This window comes from Onychomys torridus, chromosome 10 (genome assembly GCF_903995425.1).
Source record: "Onychomys torridus chromosome 10, mOncTor1.1, whole genome shotgun sequence".
Taxonomy (NCBI): Eukaryota; Metazoa; Chordata; class Mammalia; order Rodentia; family Cricetidae; genus Onychomys; species Onychomys torridus.
The window spans coordinates 45,334,759-45,350,181 of NC_050452.1; the positions used below are offsets into that span (position 1 = coordinate 45,334,759).

General features: G+C 46.7%; 1 protein-coding gene across 1 annotated transcript in view; it reads right to left on the reverse strand.

Annotated features, from left to right (window-relative positions):
* Positions 1–2,263: 2,263 nt before the first annotated feature.
* The window catches only part of Klf3 (Kruppel like factor 3), a 31,424-nt gene continuing 18,264 nt past the window's right edge, over positions 2,264–15,423 (reverse strand). Inside the window, exons 3-6 of the mRNA XM_036200807.1 lie at positions 12,516–12,999; positions 11,842–11,992; positions 7,375–7,535; positions 2,264–5,902 (exon numbers count right to left, since the gene is read on the reverse strand). Coding sequence (XP_036056700.1) covers positions 5,721–5,902; positions 7,375–7,535; positions 11,842–11,992; positions 12,516–12,999 — 978 coding nt within the window. The 3' untranslated portion in view covers positions 2,264–5,720. The remainder of the gene's footprint in view (positions 5,903–7,374; positions 7,536–11,841; positions 11,993–12,515; positions 13,000–15,423) is intronic.

Here is a 15,423-nt window from a genome sequence, read left to right on the forward strand (position 1 = left end):
GACAGATCTGATCTACGGAGAGAGTTCCAGGACAGCAAAGGCTACACAGCAAAACTCTGTCTTGAAAAATCAAAACCAAACAAAAACAAACCAAACACCAAAACTCAGGACAGGTGACTGGCTCAGGGGATAAAGGACTTTACCTCTAAGTCCAGTCAACCTGAGTTTGAGCTCAGGGACCCACATGGTGGAAGGGGAAAACCAATTCCTGCAAGCAGTCCATGCACCTCCACATGTGAGCATTGGCCTGTATACACACACACCCAGAGAAATACATTAACAAAATTTTTTTGTGTGTCGGTAACTTTTTCATCTTGGAGATTATAATGTAATCACATCATTTCTCCCTTCCCTTTCCTCCTTCCACAATTTTTTTTCTAAAGATTTATTTTTATGTGCATTGGTATTTTGCCTGCATGGATGTCTGTGTGAGGGTGTCAGATCCCCTGGAACTGGAGTTACAGACAGTTGTGACCTGCCATGTGGGTCCTGAGAATTGAACTCAGGTTCTCTGGAAGAGCAGCCAGTGCTCTTAACCCCTGAGCCATCTCTCCATTTCCCACATTTTTTTTTTTTTAAAGGAAAAATTTTAAAGTATTTTATTGCTTGGAAGTCCTAGTCTTGTTATAATGCAATCCCTGAGACTGGGTTTATAGTTTATAAAAATAGTTTAATCTCAGTTCTGGAGGCTGGAAAGTCCAAGATCAAGAGAGGGCCTCATGCATCCTCTAAACAATGTACCAGGTTGGAAGAGGAAAGGACGTGAGCATGTGTGGAGCAGAAAAAACATGAGAGATTGCTTCAGGTTGGAACCCTTCTCAAGATAACCAACCTAGCCCTTCAGGAATTAACCCAGACACACGAGAAAAGCATCCGTGGGGACCTGACCCTATGACCCAAGTGCTTCCCACTAGCACCATCTCCAACATCGCTGCATTGAAGAAGTGCTCGCTGGCACAAGAACTTCTGGGGAACACACTGAAGCCAGAGTGTGCTGGCTAGTCTTGTGTCAACTTGATACAAGCTAGAGTCATTTGCAAAGAGAACCAGAACTGAGAAAATGTGCCTCCACCAGACTGACCTGTAGCAAACCTTAAGGGCATTTTCTTTTTTCTTTCTTTTTTTTTTTTTCAAGACTGGGTTTCTCTGTGTAGCTTTATGCCATTCCTGGAACTCGCTTTGTAGACCAGGCTGGCCTCAAACTCGGAGATCCTCTTGCCTCTGCCTCCCCGAGTGCTGGGATTAAAGGTGTGCGTCACCACCAGCTGCCCTGCTAAGGGCATTTTCTTGATTGATGGTTGCTGTGTGTGTGTTGGGTGGGGGAGAGAGGGTGTCCCAGCTCACCGTAGGAGGTACCAACCCTAGGCAGGTAATCCTAGATGGTTTAAGAAAGCAGGCTGAGCAAGCCACAGGGGGCAAATCCACATAGCACTCTGTGTCCTCTGCATAAGTTCCTGCCCTTACTCCTTTCAATGCTGGACTATGACATGGAAGAACAAACAAAATAAACCCTTCCTTCAAATTGTGTATGGCCACGATGTCCTATCACAGCAGCGCAAACAGAGACAGAGATTGGTACCATGAGTGGGGTGTTGCTGACAGATGTGACATTACACGTGTACTTTGGGCTGGAAAAACCAGAGTGCTCAGGTATCAGTGGGCAGTTGTGTGGGAGCTTGGAAGAAGATGTCAAGAACAAAGCAGAGGATGGAGGTCTGGCTTGGGAAGTGTCAGAGGGAAGGGTGAGAGTCTCCTAAAGATTCCACCAGAAGCCTTTGTGTGAAGTTTTAAGAAATCGGTGGTCTCTGGTTAACTGGAGCTTAAGAGCTGGCTGTGATTAATGAGACCAGCAAGGCTGGAGTAAAAACTGATGCTGGTCTGCTGGAGCTGAAGAATCAGCTGTGACGAAGGGAGCAGAATCAGAGACAGAATCTTCTAGGAAGTGTTCCCTCAGGGCCATCTCGCACAACAAGGAGGTCCTGTGGATAGTGCTGGAGACAAATCATTTCTGCAATACCCGATGGATTTGCAGATGAATGCTGGCTTGTCCTCAGCTTTATGGCTTAAGCTCGACCCTCCTCCAGGAAGTTACTAGGTCATTGCTTTAAGGCTCTGCACCCTGTGGTGTACCTACTGGCTAGATCTACTTCCTTTTCCAACCATTAAAAATTACTGCTCATCCGTGACTTACTTTGAAACTTTACAATGCTCTCTCTTCCTTGTTCCTAGTGACCACGGCCTAGAGGAATCACATGATCATGTGTAATATTCGGATGGTTTTATTAACAAGTATATAATACATATATTGCATACTGTATATAGTATATGAGGACTGTACAGTACAAATTTATGTTCACAGTTTGACATGACAAAATGTCATTACTGAATTCCCATTGGACTACAGGGTAGAAACAGAGAAGGTACATTTAAACATTCACATCTTTAGTAAGAAAGATTACCAAAATGTTTCAGTATTTGCAAGTATACTAATGCATGCTAAAAACCTTTACCCATTCAGTCTTATTAGCTTATAAAATATATTACACTTTATTAAAAATTTCTGCATAGTTTATACAAGTATTAAAGTACTGTAAATGCAGTAACCCTGCTACGCTTGCAGGGAGGGTTTAAGAGATGCTAAGCAGAGAGACTATTCCGACCCTCTAACACTAAGTACATAACAGGAAAAAAAAGTGCTAGTATTTGTAAAACACGTTGTAGCCCCCGTTTAATGCACGTAAAATGGCTTTGTAAATGTATTAAGTGAATCTGCAATCATTTAGAAACTGTTAACCTTGACCAAGAAGAGAATAAAGAAAACTCAAGTGACTTCATGTACGTTAGCAATTCCTTCAAGACGATTCTATTTTCAAACCACATTACTTTCAAACCTCTGCTCTCTGAGGTTGTCTTTACAATCTGCAGGATGGGTGTGCAGGTTACAGTATCAGCAAGTCTCTCAAATTCCACATTAGTGCAATACTGATAGTGCAGGTGGGTGTCTAATACAACATACATATACATAGGTCATTCACCTGTAATTCTGTTCCAAGGCTCTCAAAACGTCTGCATATTTAGCATCTTCTTAGTGAAACAAAGCTATGCCGCACAGTCTCCAAACCAAGTGACTTTAGATTGCTAAATGCCCATTTAATGATGTACACTCCCACTGGAAAACTGGAAAACACAAGATTCTCATTTCTAATTTTAACTTCCCCAAGATGCTTCTTGAGCAGTAATCGAATGAACTCTAACAATTTACATGGTGCTGCCTTCATGTTTACAGCCTGTTCTCATCAATTTAAAATACTGCAATGGAACCACCACTGACAGAAACATAGCATGTCATCAAAAACCCAGGGTATCTTATCTTGTATCTTCCACAAAAACAGCTTTAAGAAAACAAACAAAAAAAAACAACAAAACAAACAAAAAAAAAAACAACCCCCAAAACTAAGAGACTACATTTCTCAACTATTATAGTAAAATACAAATACATACACATATAAGAAAATTTGGTAAGGGCCAATGAATGAAGAGTCTATCAGACCAGCATGGGAATAGAGAACGGATTCTCTGGGTTACTTTCCTTTCAGAGTTAAAATGGATCTTTCTGATTGAACTGTTGACATGATCTAAGCAAGCTAAAGAGTAACGTAATATAGACTTTTGAACACAATTTAAACACGTCACAAAGCCATTAACTGTACTTCGGCGCAAAGCCGCAAATTCTGTCCTTTCTCACTGGGGTTGGAACACAAACGAGAACCACATCAGGACATGACGGTGTTGGCATGACCGTGACTCAGTGCTGACAACGGGGAGACCCTGCTTTTCCAAGAGACTTTCCACTCCCCAATTCATGCTGTAGTTGCAAACAAAAGAGACAAGTGGGGGCCTAATTAGCATGCTTTAGTAGCCTGAACAAAAAAAAAAAAAAAAAAAGAACGAAAAGGAACCCAAGTGCCAAGATAACATTTCTTTAGCTTTCACCTACATTGCCCCTCAGTGGGGTTCAGCTCTGAACCCAGTGCCATCAGAGAGAGCTCCCTGCTCATGTGCAGGCCTCCAGTATCACTGCAAGAATAATCAAGTAGCTTGTTCCTCCCAGTCGTGTGGGCTCCTGAGCTGTGGCTGGGACGAATTGGTGGGATTCTCTCCTCTCTTCTCCTCCACCCTCTGCAGGGATGGAGGGGCTGTTGGTCGTATGCAACCATATCTGACCATTGTGCCCATTTTTTTTCAAATTTATAACCAATGGCATTTGGACTACGGTAGTTCAAAAGCCTGCTTTTGAAAAAACGCCCCCCCCCCACCCCAAATGATCTACTTATCTTCAACATCAACACGGGCCATTGTTTTTAGTTTTTCCTAACAGGATACATAGTAGCGACAGGAAATTGCTAGCTCCGGCAGAAACTTGTAGGAATCTTCAAGCTACATATATAAATCCCTGAATTGTGGTTTTTCTCTATTTTTCAAAAATCTGTCACCAAAATAAAGATCTATGTGCTTCACACTAGTTATATTTACAAATAGTGTCTGTCACTCAGGTCTTAAATCAATGACTTCCCTCAAGCTTAGTGGATGCTCATGTATGCTATGTGTCACGGACACAAACGACAGCTGGTTTGACACCATACAGCTCACACAAAAAAAGCTCCATATGAAAGCTATGTGACTAATTGGATATGGGAATATAAGTACCACTCAACATTTTTCCTGTTTGCAAAAACACTCTTAGCAGGTTGGGCGGGTAGGAGAGACCATTTTATACTCTGTCTCAAAAGGTTTTGTTTGTTTGTACACGACCGGGCAAATATTTCTATGGATTCCTTACTCTCAATGCTTCGTGACCCACAGTGAAGGACCCTGCAGGAACGGAGGCGGTGGCACCAATAACCCTCCGGGTACCCAGCTTTGCAGCAAGGGTCTGCTTAGGTGAGTGACGCCTGGGGATGGACACTGATATTCAACACATGCACCGCACAGCTAATGTTAATGACCCAGACAGTCCTATCCAGGAATGCTGACTTCCTCCTCCACTCTTAGTAGCTTCTGCTTCTTCTCCACACTCAGGCAGAACTGGGGCTCAGCTCCTGGGGTGTCAAAGGCCTCCACATGAGCTTCAGGCACCACGGAGGACAAAGGACTTGATGCATCGGAGTTGGAAATCCAGGCCAACAAGCAAGTGGGAAGGGCCACGGCAGAGGCGGCAGGACCGGCTACACCTCTCTGTGGATCTCGCTAACCGGTGAAAGGAACCGCATCCTCTTGGTTGACAAACACAAAATGTGGCAGAGGTATGAAGGTCTCTGGCAAGGATACTGTATTTCTGATACATTTGCCTTGACATTCTTTTGAGGAATACATGGAGAAACTGACAAGTTGGTCGTTAGTTTACATTGTTCTCATAAACGTATCTATCGGTAAGGAGGGTTTGCTTAGCATCCCCGGAAAAAAAAAATGTTCACATTCTTTAGGTCTGACCCGTGGTAAGGAAAGGGAGGGTTAGGGAATCAGCTACTGACCATACGGAAGTCTTGAATGATAGAAATTCAGAGATTCAGACCAGCTGAATCGAAATTAAAATGTACATATAAAAAATGAGTTAGATAATGGGCAGGAAGAGAGGAACAGAGAGCGAGACACACACAGAGACAGTGAGAGAGACAGAGTGCCAGAAGAGTGGGGGAGTCACACCGAGGTGGGGCAGGCTTTCAGACCAGCATGTGGCGTTTCCTATGGAGGGCAAGATGGTCGGAGCGGGAGAAGCTTCGGTCACAGTCTGGACACTGGAAAGGTTTGATTCCAGTGTGTTTGCGGAAATGTCTTGTGAGTTCATCAGACCGAGCGAATTTCCATGTGCAGCCTTCCCAGGTGCATTTGTAGGGCTTTTCTCCTGCGAGGAAGGGAGAGGGGGTTTAACTCAACCGTCTTCTGCTGGTGTTCAAAAGAGAAGCTCAGAGTTTTGAACTAACACCCTTGGAAAACGCAGCTCTCGAGATAAAGCCCTACACGTGACTCTCATAAAACAGCTGCTCTAGGAAAACACGAAACATATTCTCCATGGGAAAACGACGACAAAGAATCGGGGTAGGGTTTTAAAGAGTTCTTAAGGCAGGAAGAACCACTCCGAGGGGCCAGAACGGGGCAGAATGCTACAGCTTTAGGTCTCCAAGCCTTAAACTTAAATGGTCCACCGTCCCGTGTACTTCGTAATTCCACTGAAAGCTTGTGAGTTTTTCTTATGCTTTTCCATAGTTTCCGGAAACTCTAAAGTCCCTATCAACTAAAATACCTGCTAAAGTGTGCAACAACCCATCTTCTTATTTAGTCCCTGACAGTGCTTCAAGCCCCTAGGTACTAAAACCGGAAGTGTCCTCTGCATACTCCATCCCTTCCTGTAGGCTACCCAGCACTCACAGGAAGGTCCTTGGGGGGGAAATGCTAGGAAGAGCCAGTATGAAGACCCTCACAGATGAGCAGAGCTTACTGGCGATCTTACTGTATTAAAGTCAGTAACACAAGTTGGCCACCCCTAACACGACATTTCCGAACACTCTAAAACAGCGATTCTCAACCTGTGGGTCACCTAAGACCCTTAGAGAACACAGATATTGACACCATGATTCGTAGCAGTAGCAACGAAGATAATGTTATGGTTGGGGGTCAGCACAACACGAGGCACTGTATTACAGGGTCGCCGCCTCAGGAAGGTTGAGAACCACTGCTCTCCGACCTGAAACCACTGTTACCTTCCAGCTGCGTGTGGAGGAGGGGACACCCAGTCTCCAGCAGGGAGCAAATTAGTCCCTCTTTAGTGATCCTTGTCCCTAGAATTCCTGGCGTCTGAATCCAAAGACTCTGTATCATTTTAATTTTAGGCGGGAAAACACGAAGCCCCACCCTTCGGGTCCCATCCACGCCTAGCAGATGATTTATGTGCTGACCGGTCACTGCTGTTCAGGAGCCCCTCACCACAACTTCCTCTACCTCCTCCTCCTCAGGACTCACCAAAAACCACTGCTGTTTTTCTGTCCTGAACCCCACATTCCTCTCTGTGAAGATTCCCTGATAAGAATGACTCACTAGACTCAGAAAAAATTACATACTGAGCTCTACACCAAGGTCACACAGCAATCACTCTTGGGCTGTACTATACTGTCCACTGAAGGGCCCGGGCCAAGAGCAGGCTTACTAGACAAATGAATAATAATAGTAATAGTAATAATAATAGTAATAATAATAATATAAAAATCTTATCGTCTCAGAGCAACTGCAATGTCAGATTTTCATACTGGGGAGTCAAGCTGGACCGTGCTCAGCCGACTTTAACCATGCACACAGTGAGAACGCAGATGCTTCTCCTACCTGTGTGCGTCCTTCTGTGTGCTTTCAAGTGCGAGCTCTTAGTGTAGACTTTGTTGCATCCCTCGTAGTCACATCTGTGTATCCTCCGCTTCCTCTGGGTATCCGGGGATTCCACAGGTAGGGGTCTCTTCCCAGGCTGCACGATCACCGACGGATGGTTCCTATCAAGGTCAAGGTTAAATGCAAAACATTGAGCGAAGGGGCTTTCTTTTCCTTCAGTCTACTAAAAAAAGAAAGAGCATGTACAACATCGGGCATAAAACAAACGAAAACCCCCAACAAAATAAAAAAAAATAATAATAATAACAATAAAAAAAGAATTAGCTGTTCAACCCAAGAAGCACTGCGATATGCATTCAACAAACATGGAGCGAGCACCTACCATGAGCCAGGCACTGTGCTTGGCACCGGGGCACAAAGATGAATAAAAACAGGGTTCCTGCCCTCGAGGAGCTCACACTCTAGGGGAGACAGACATGGAGATAAGTAACGACAGCAAGAAAGTTAGGCGCTACTCGAGGGAGGTGCCGGTGCGGGAGGCTCTCGGCAGCTGTCTGTAGATCACGTGTTCCTGCTCAGCTGGGCACCGGGTTTCCCACAGGCTACCTGACTGCCATTTTTCTCCAGGGAAAAGTGGGAACCGTCAAATCCCTGCTTCTTACGCCGCCGACACACTGCCGGGCAGATCTACGACCTCGCCTTTCTCTGAATGTCCTTTAGTGATGGCTGGCTCACATTTAATGTTCAAAAGCTGGCCCTTTCAAAGGAGGTCTTCAGTGTCACAGTGGGGTGGTTCCTGCGTGGTGGAGGGAGGCCCCAGCAGTCATTAGTGAGGCGGGGGGTGGGGACACCTCATGCCCTCCCTATCTCAACCTCTCTCACACTTGCCCGAGAGATCTTGGGCCATACATCTGCTCACCATGACTGTGACGTGTTTTGCGTCACACCTGCTCACCATGCCAGAAAGGGAGCCAACAGAGAGCAGGGGCAGATGGGAAAAAGTGTGCGCCTGCAGTTTTCCCCAACCCTTTCCTGCAGACTAACACTTGCCCACCCACTTTCTCCTGGACAGTCAGTCACGTGACTGAAGCAAGCGTCTGCAGCTCCTCTTAACTGTGAGGAAAGGCACGGCTCTTCAGTTGGAACTTCTGGGTCCTAAAATGTTCTAGATGATGTATGAACAGAGATTTCTGTGTGTGAGAGTGGACTAAAAACAAAACAAAAGAGTAAGGGGTAAAAGAACTTGATAAGGACATTTCTCAAGTTTCTGAAATTAACATAAATGAAACGTTGGCTATTAAAGGCATTAGTGCCTGCAATATTTTTGAGGCTCAAAAATTCTGAGCACTTTTATTTATTTATTTATTTTGGCTTGAGGTGTGTTAAGACGAGCCTAGCAAATAATAAAAAGATGGGTCCATTTTCCGTGGCCTTCCTTACTTCTATGGTACTTTAAACCTTACTCTGATGCCTGGGAGCATCAAACAGAATAAGGTTGATTTGGGAGAGCCCATGCCAAGTGGCCTTAGAAATCTTGCCCAACAGCCGGGTTCTGTGGGTTGAGAACCTAAGTCATTCAGCACGGTAATGATGACCGCTTTCCCCAATGTCACTGACGCTGTACCCCAATTTCCTCTGTGAAATGGGGGTGTGAACGCTACCAACTAAAAAGGCTATTGCTGGTGAGCACAGTGTGGGAAAGCCACTGAGTGACTGCTGGTGAGCACAGGACGGCGTCTGTGGCTAACGGGAGCCGCTGGGGCTGTGTTCAGAAGTCCCCTTCCCCTTTGCACCTCAGCTGCTGGCCTTCGCATGGACTTCTCGGGATGCTACAAAGCCACCGAGGAATGTCAAGCTAGCGTCTATTGGAAAGAGCGGCAGTGAGATGGCACTGGCTGAGAGATTAAGAGTCCTGGGAATCTCACACTCTTTGGCTTTCCCAAACTCCTCATTTTTAAAAGAGATCATGTGGGATCATAAACTATAGAAGAGCACCTACCACATACCAGATCTGCTTTGAGTTAAATGAGCCCTTCCTTGGTTGATATTCCCATGCCCACCCCTCCCTGTTTTCTGCTCTAAACGCAGCTTCCCAAAGGTAAATACAGATGGAATGGATTTCTCGATATACCTTTGAGTGCATTTAAAAAGGACCCTACAGCTGTAATGGGTTTCCAAGCTGTGAAGCCCGTGCCTAGGCAGCAGGGTTTCTAGGCCAGTGTTGCTGGGTACCGGTCCACTGTTCTAGGCACCTGGCTTCAAAGGATTCTTTCCTGGCTAATGTGTCTGGTGTAGGCTGCTAGCGGGCCCACTCCAAGACATTACTTAATCCCATCTGTGAAAGAATTACCCAGAGTGCTTGTTCCATTGTGGCTAATCTACACTCAAATGGTCCTTAAATGAAGCATTTAAAAGCATCTAGCAGTGAGATCACTAAAGGAATATTACTTGAAACCGGTAAGAAAAAAAATACACTTCTTTTCCCCCTGAGACAGGGTTTCTCTGTGTAGCTTTGGAGCCTATCCTGGAACTCACTCTGTAGAGTTGGTCTCGAACTCAGAGATCCACCTGCCTCTGCCTCCCCGAGTGCTGGGATTTGAAGACGTGCACCAACACCGCCCGCCCGCATGTATTTTTTGAGACCAGGTCTCACGTAACCCAGGCTGGCTTAAATGCTCGCTCCTCCTGCCTCTGCCTCCCTAATGCTGGGATCACGGGCATGTGCTACCACACCTCGCTGGCAACTATTTTCTTTTAAGCAGTATTTATAAAGAATGGGATACGGTTTTCAAACTCTCTTCTGTAAGGTCTCACGTTTTACTTTGTAACTTAAGAACTTCAGCCAACCCTCTGCCACCGGTCAGCTTCAGATAAGATGGCAGGGGGAACACCCAGAGAGGCACAGCCGCTTGAAGCAGGACCCCGGGGTCAAGGGTGGGACTGTGGGTGTACACTAAGTAGTGGCTCATCAGTTCTCCATTTGCTCTTCTTCTTTTTTTTTTTTTTTTTTTTGCCAGAGCTGAGGCTCGAACCCAGGGCCTTGCGCTTGCTAGGCAAGTGCTCCACCACTGAGCTAAGTCCCCAGCCCTCCCTTTGCTCTTAATAAGAGTTCAACTGAAAGACTTATAAGGTGGGCACAATGGCGTGTGCCTGGAACCCTGGTACTCAGGAGGCTGAGGCAGGTGAGGCACTGAATGAGATCAGCCTGGGCTACACACCCAGACCTCATCTTTAAAAACAACACAAAAAATCCTACAACTGGATTTTTGAGGGGCAGCACTGTGAAAACGAGAGCACAGGCTTCCGGGATACTTTCTTTGCCTGGTGCCGCAGCTGGGGAAAGGAGTCGCCCCTCGTCATCATTTAGGGACTATCTACGCCAGCATCCCTACACCAGTTTCTCAGTATCCCTGTATCAGCGTGGTGTGAGTTCACACGGGAGCCAAAGGTGGGCATGACCGCAGGAGACCTGACATCACCGGAAACTATCCCCGACTGTGGAGTCATGTGACAAGATGAAGGCAGAAGACAGACAGGAAAGGTGGGCAAAACATTTACTGAAGCCACAGAAAAGGCGTGGGTGAAGGATGATGGGGGGCAGGGGGGGGGGGGAGGACCTGAGGGGACAGTGGCTGTTGAGGCTGACCACTGGACCCAACGCAGCACTATAGTACCAAGATGGTACAGGAGTAATCACAATAAAAAACAAAAACAGAGGATGTGGGTAGTGAGAACTGGCTCAGCCTATGGCCCCACACACGCTGGAGCACCAGGGGTCAAAGGCCACCTCCTCAGAGACTGCTCACCCCAGTGGTCAAACCATGAATGCCGTCACTCAACCATGGATGGGTCTCATCCTATCCAAGCACATGTTCAGATGCTGGTCAAGGCAGACATCTTACTGGACTTAGCTCTGCAAGGGAGGGAGGCTCCACGGGCAGCTACGATTCAAAAACGCAGCGCAAAAGATTTCTTTCAGCACTGAGCTTCTCCGAGCTGCACAGAAACCTTCTGTGGCCAACACTGCTGTTGGCCTGAGGATTTTAATAAAAGACGTTTTCAGTGACAGACACATTAAACCACATTTGAGGTGACGACTGTAGGGGGCGGGGCGGATCCTGTTTGACACCTGAAAACTTTCTGGGATTCAAGCTGATGCGAACATCAAATCCAGTCTTCATGAGAACACTGCATACGTGTATCCCAGACGGATGGAAAAAGAAAAACAGGTTCGTGTGGTCACCTTGGGGGACTTATTTGCTGAAGTTGAACTGCTGTGGGCGTGATGTGTGTTGCTCTTGGAGACTGTCTTGACCACCGTCACTGAGGCGTCACCCAGTGACACCACACAACACAGGATGTCCCTGGTCATCCACAGCACAGCACATGTTTGCAATTCCATGCTCCATTCCAGGTCCCCAGGTACAGGGCACTATTCAAACACCAGGTACACCTAAGTATACTTACTCTTGCAACAATGCTTGCGGGGGGGACACTGAGTTCATTAAAGGGGGTGACATTTCTTCAGGGTAATAGTCTGTCCTCTGTGGTTCAATCCCAGGCTCTATTTTAATTTTCTTCTGTAATATGGGCTTCTCATATGATTCAATTACAGGTACTAAAAAATAAAAGAGAGAGAGAAATCATTCTATATATAATGTATCAATTTCACTTTCTAAAGTTCACTGCCCTGCATCTACCTACTACTCTTATGTATGCGTACTTCTCCAGCAAGGGCTAGAGCAGGACTCAATTTGCGAGGGATCCTCACTTCTTCTGAAGCAGAGGGAGGGCCCGGTAGTTCAAGACGACTCTTCATTACAAAGTCTGGCTAACCTCACGGTCCCCAGTCTATGGCTGGTAAACAGGTGCCTTTTATGAGCCCTTAGCAGCATGATCAGAAAGTACTTACGTCCCTGTTGTGCCCAGGACCATGCTGGCACTCAGTGAATCCAAGTATAAAATATACCGTGAAAGTAACTAATTATTGGACATCCTCCCAATATCAACACTTCTGAACCCAAACAGACCAGGCCGTCCTCTTGAGGATGTATGCTCTGCCTAGAGCCCTCACCAGACCCCTGGGGGAGACGCGGTCCACCAGGCAGGTGCCTGGGTGTAGGGGCCACGGCAGACTTTACCTTGCATGCTGCTGTTTGAACTGTCCATATCTTCCGACAGGGAGACCATGAGCGGCTGCTGGAGGTGGCTGGTGTACATGAATGGGACCGGCTGGACCACAACGGGCTGGATGACAGGGAGAATGCCAGGGCTCCGGATTCCATGTCTGGACAGCGCGGCCGCCATCACTGGCGGCATGGACAATGGTACGCCAAAGGGCTGCACTCCAGGAGAAGGGGGCGAGTATTTCTTAATGGGCGGGCTGGAGGGGGGCATGCTCAGCACAGGTGACGCTCTCCGGTGGGAGGGGAACTTGAGGGAGGAGGGAGAGGAGCCAGCGGAGGGCGGTGAGCCCCGCTTGTTCACAGTCAGGTCCACTGGCTCCATCTGTATCCCGTGAGTAAGGCCTTCTGGGGTCTGGAAGAACTTGTCCGGTAACGGTGTGGAGTAAATGACCCCATATTTGTTGGGCTTCATCGATTCTATGTAATTCGCTGGGTAGGACTATCAGGAGAGAGGAAAAAGAGGAAAAGTGTAAAGAGACATGCTTGGATCGAAAGATGAACGACCCCTGAAAAGCTAGGGGAGACGGTTCGGCAGATGCTAGAAATTAAGGTTATTGGGCCCCAGGGGAAAATGGATGCTATGGTTTTCACATCACGTGAAGGCCGATACCTACCCTGGCTGCATTCTAAAGCGGTCTGCGTCACCAAAGGCCTGTGGCCTTCAATAGGGATCAGCACTGATGGCACCAAGAACTGGCCAAACTTACAACCCACTGCTTTTCGGACGTTCTTTCTTTTCTTTGCTCTTTTATTTTTATTTATTTATTTATTTATTTATTTATTTATTTATTTATTTATTTGTTTGTTTGTTTATTTATTTTTTAAGACAGTCTTACTGTATCCCTGGCTAGCCTGGAACTCACTATGTAGACTAGGTTGGCCTCAGATTCAAGAGATCTGCTTGCCTCTGCCTTATCGGTGCTGGGATTAAAGGTGCACACCACCACACCATTCATTCTGAGTTTCTCTGGCTGGGGCCTTGACTGAGATTATTCTTGGGATCATAGTACTTTCTTCACTGGGCCCAGACAGGCTGAATCGCTGCCTGGTTATGAACTGCAATTGTTTGCCCTTATCAAAGAACCATTCTGGACCCAGGGCCAGTCAAAGCACCCAGGAAGAAGCGACCAGGCAATGAGACTTTCATCACCTGTGTTTATCGAGTTATTTGGTGTCACCTTTTTTTCTTAACCTTTAAAGAGATGTTTATTATTACCATTATTTTGAATTATGTGCAGGTATGTGTATTTACATGTAGGTGTGTGCACCTGAGTACAAACGCCCCAGGGAGGCTTGAGACATGGAGTATCTGAGAGGCGCAATGAGGTGGCTGTGAGCCACCCGACAGGCATGCCGCACTGAGGTCTTCCCGAAGAGCGGTGTGTGCTCTTCACCACCTCTCCACCTCTCCACCCCCCCATGTCACTTTCTGAACTTTATGACCACATGCTGCTTTCTTCTGCTCCTCTTTACCTTGCTTAGTGTCCCTGGGAGGTCACCCAGTGACTTCCACTGCCCCTGCGGGAACTCACCTTCTTTGGCAAAGCCCCAAATTACAGCGATAAACAGTAAAAGATCTGCTGGACGCTGGGGAAAAACTACCAGTACTGTGCAGAGTGTGCAAGGGAATAAAACCAGAAGCACAGGACACAAGGTCTTGGCATCAGCTCTCAGCGAGGGGCGGAGGGCTGAGTCACGACAATCCGTACACTCCCCCCTCTTCTTATTTATTTAAGAACTGCCTTTTGTTTGTTTGTGTTTTTAGGATCTAACTCCATAGTCCAGGCTGGCTTTGTACTTGCAGCAATCCTCCTGCCTCTACCTCTCAAGTGTTGGTCTGCACCAGCATACACAGCTCTTTCTTTCTCTAGAGCTGGCCACACCCAGCTCAAAAGAACACAGGAAAAGAGGTCCAAATTATACAGCAACATAAACGTGAATAAGCCTATTTAATTAAAATAGGTGTTATTAAAAGAAGCCCAGGGCTCACTTAAGAAATCAGACACTATGCACAAAGAGGATCTCGGTAATCAAGGAGTTTCGTACACTTTATTTAATTTTCCAAAGGACACAGTTCTGTCAGGAGGCAAATCTTCATGAAACGGAGGGCAGCCATGGGCTTCTTCACACGGTGCAGCATCTTCCTGGTCTTCGGCCCCGTTTCTCCCCAGACCTCCCAGTGACCCAGATTTGAAGGCCCACAGTCACTGGCGGCTGAGCAGGGCGCAGAATGAGGGCACACTATCCACCGCTGTCACAACTGGATTTTCTACCCGTGGCATGAATTTAGGACAAGTGGGAATTCAGAGAGCACCTGGGGGATTTGCAAATTTAATAATACCCTCAGGGTTCCCAAAGTCGGCAAGGAAGTAAAGCCACGCATCAGGTTGAGTTTAAAGCACGCTTTGCGTTTCTATTCACACTTAACACAAATGAAATGTCCCTGTCCCATCTACTTTAAAGCTCCAGGGTAAGTGCAGGGAGCGACTTCTGGACACTCAACTCTGAGTACACAATTAACTATTTCCAGTTCAGCTGCCTCACAAAAGGTGGAAGAACTGTGGTCCTTTCAATTGGCTCACCGGCAAGTTCCAGAATCTTCCCTACTTAGGCACACAGCCTGACTGCTGTGGCTGACACCATCTGGCACGCACAGTGTAAAATGGATGCCCATCAGGTGTGACTTGGGATGTGAACTCCACTTAAGCGAAACAGGAAAGTCTTCTCTGGCCATTGGCAGGCATGGATGGAACCCCAATGTCCTCCTACCCCGTCTTCAGCAACACAGCTATCCAAAGACGAGACACAGACGAGGGTCTACCAGCTCCACCCCCAGCCCTAGGTTCTTTTCTTCGGTTGAAAT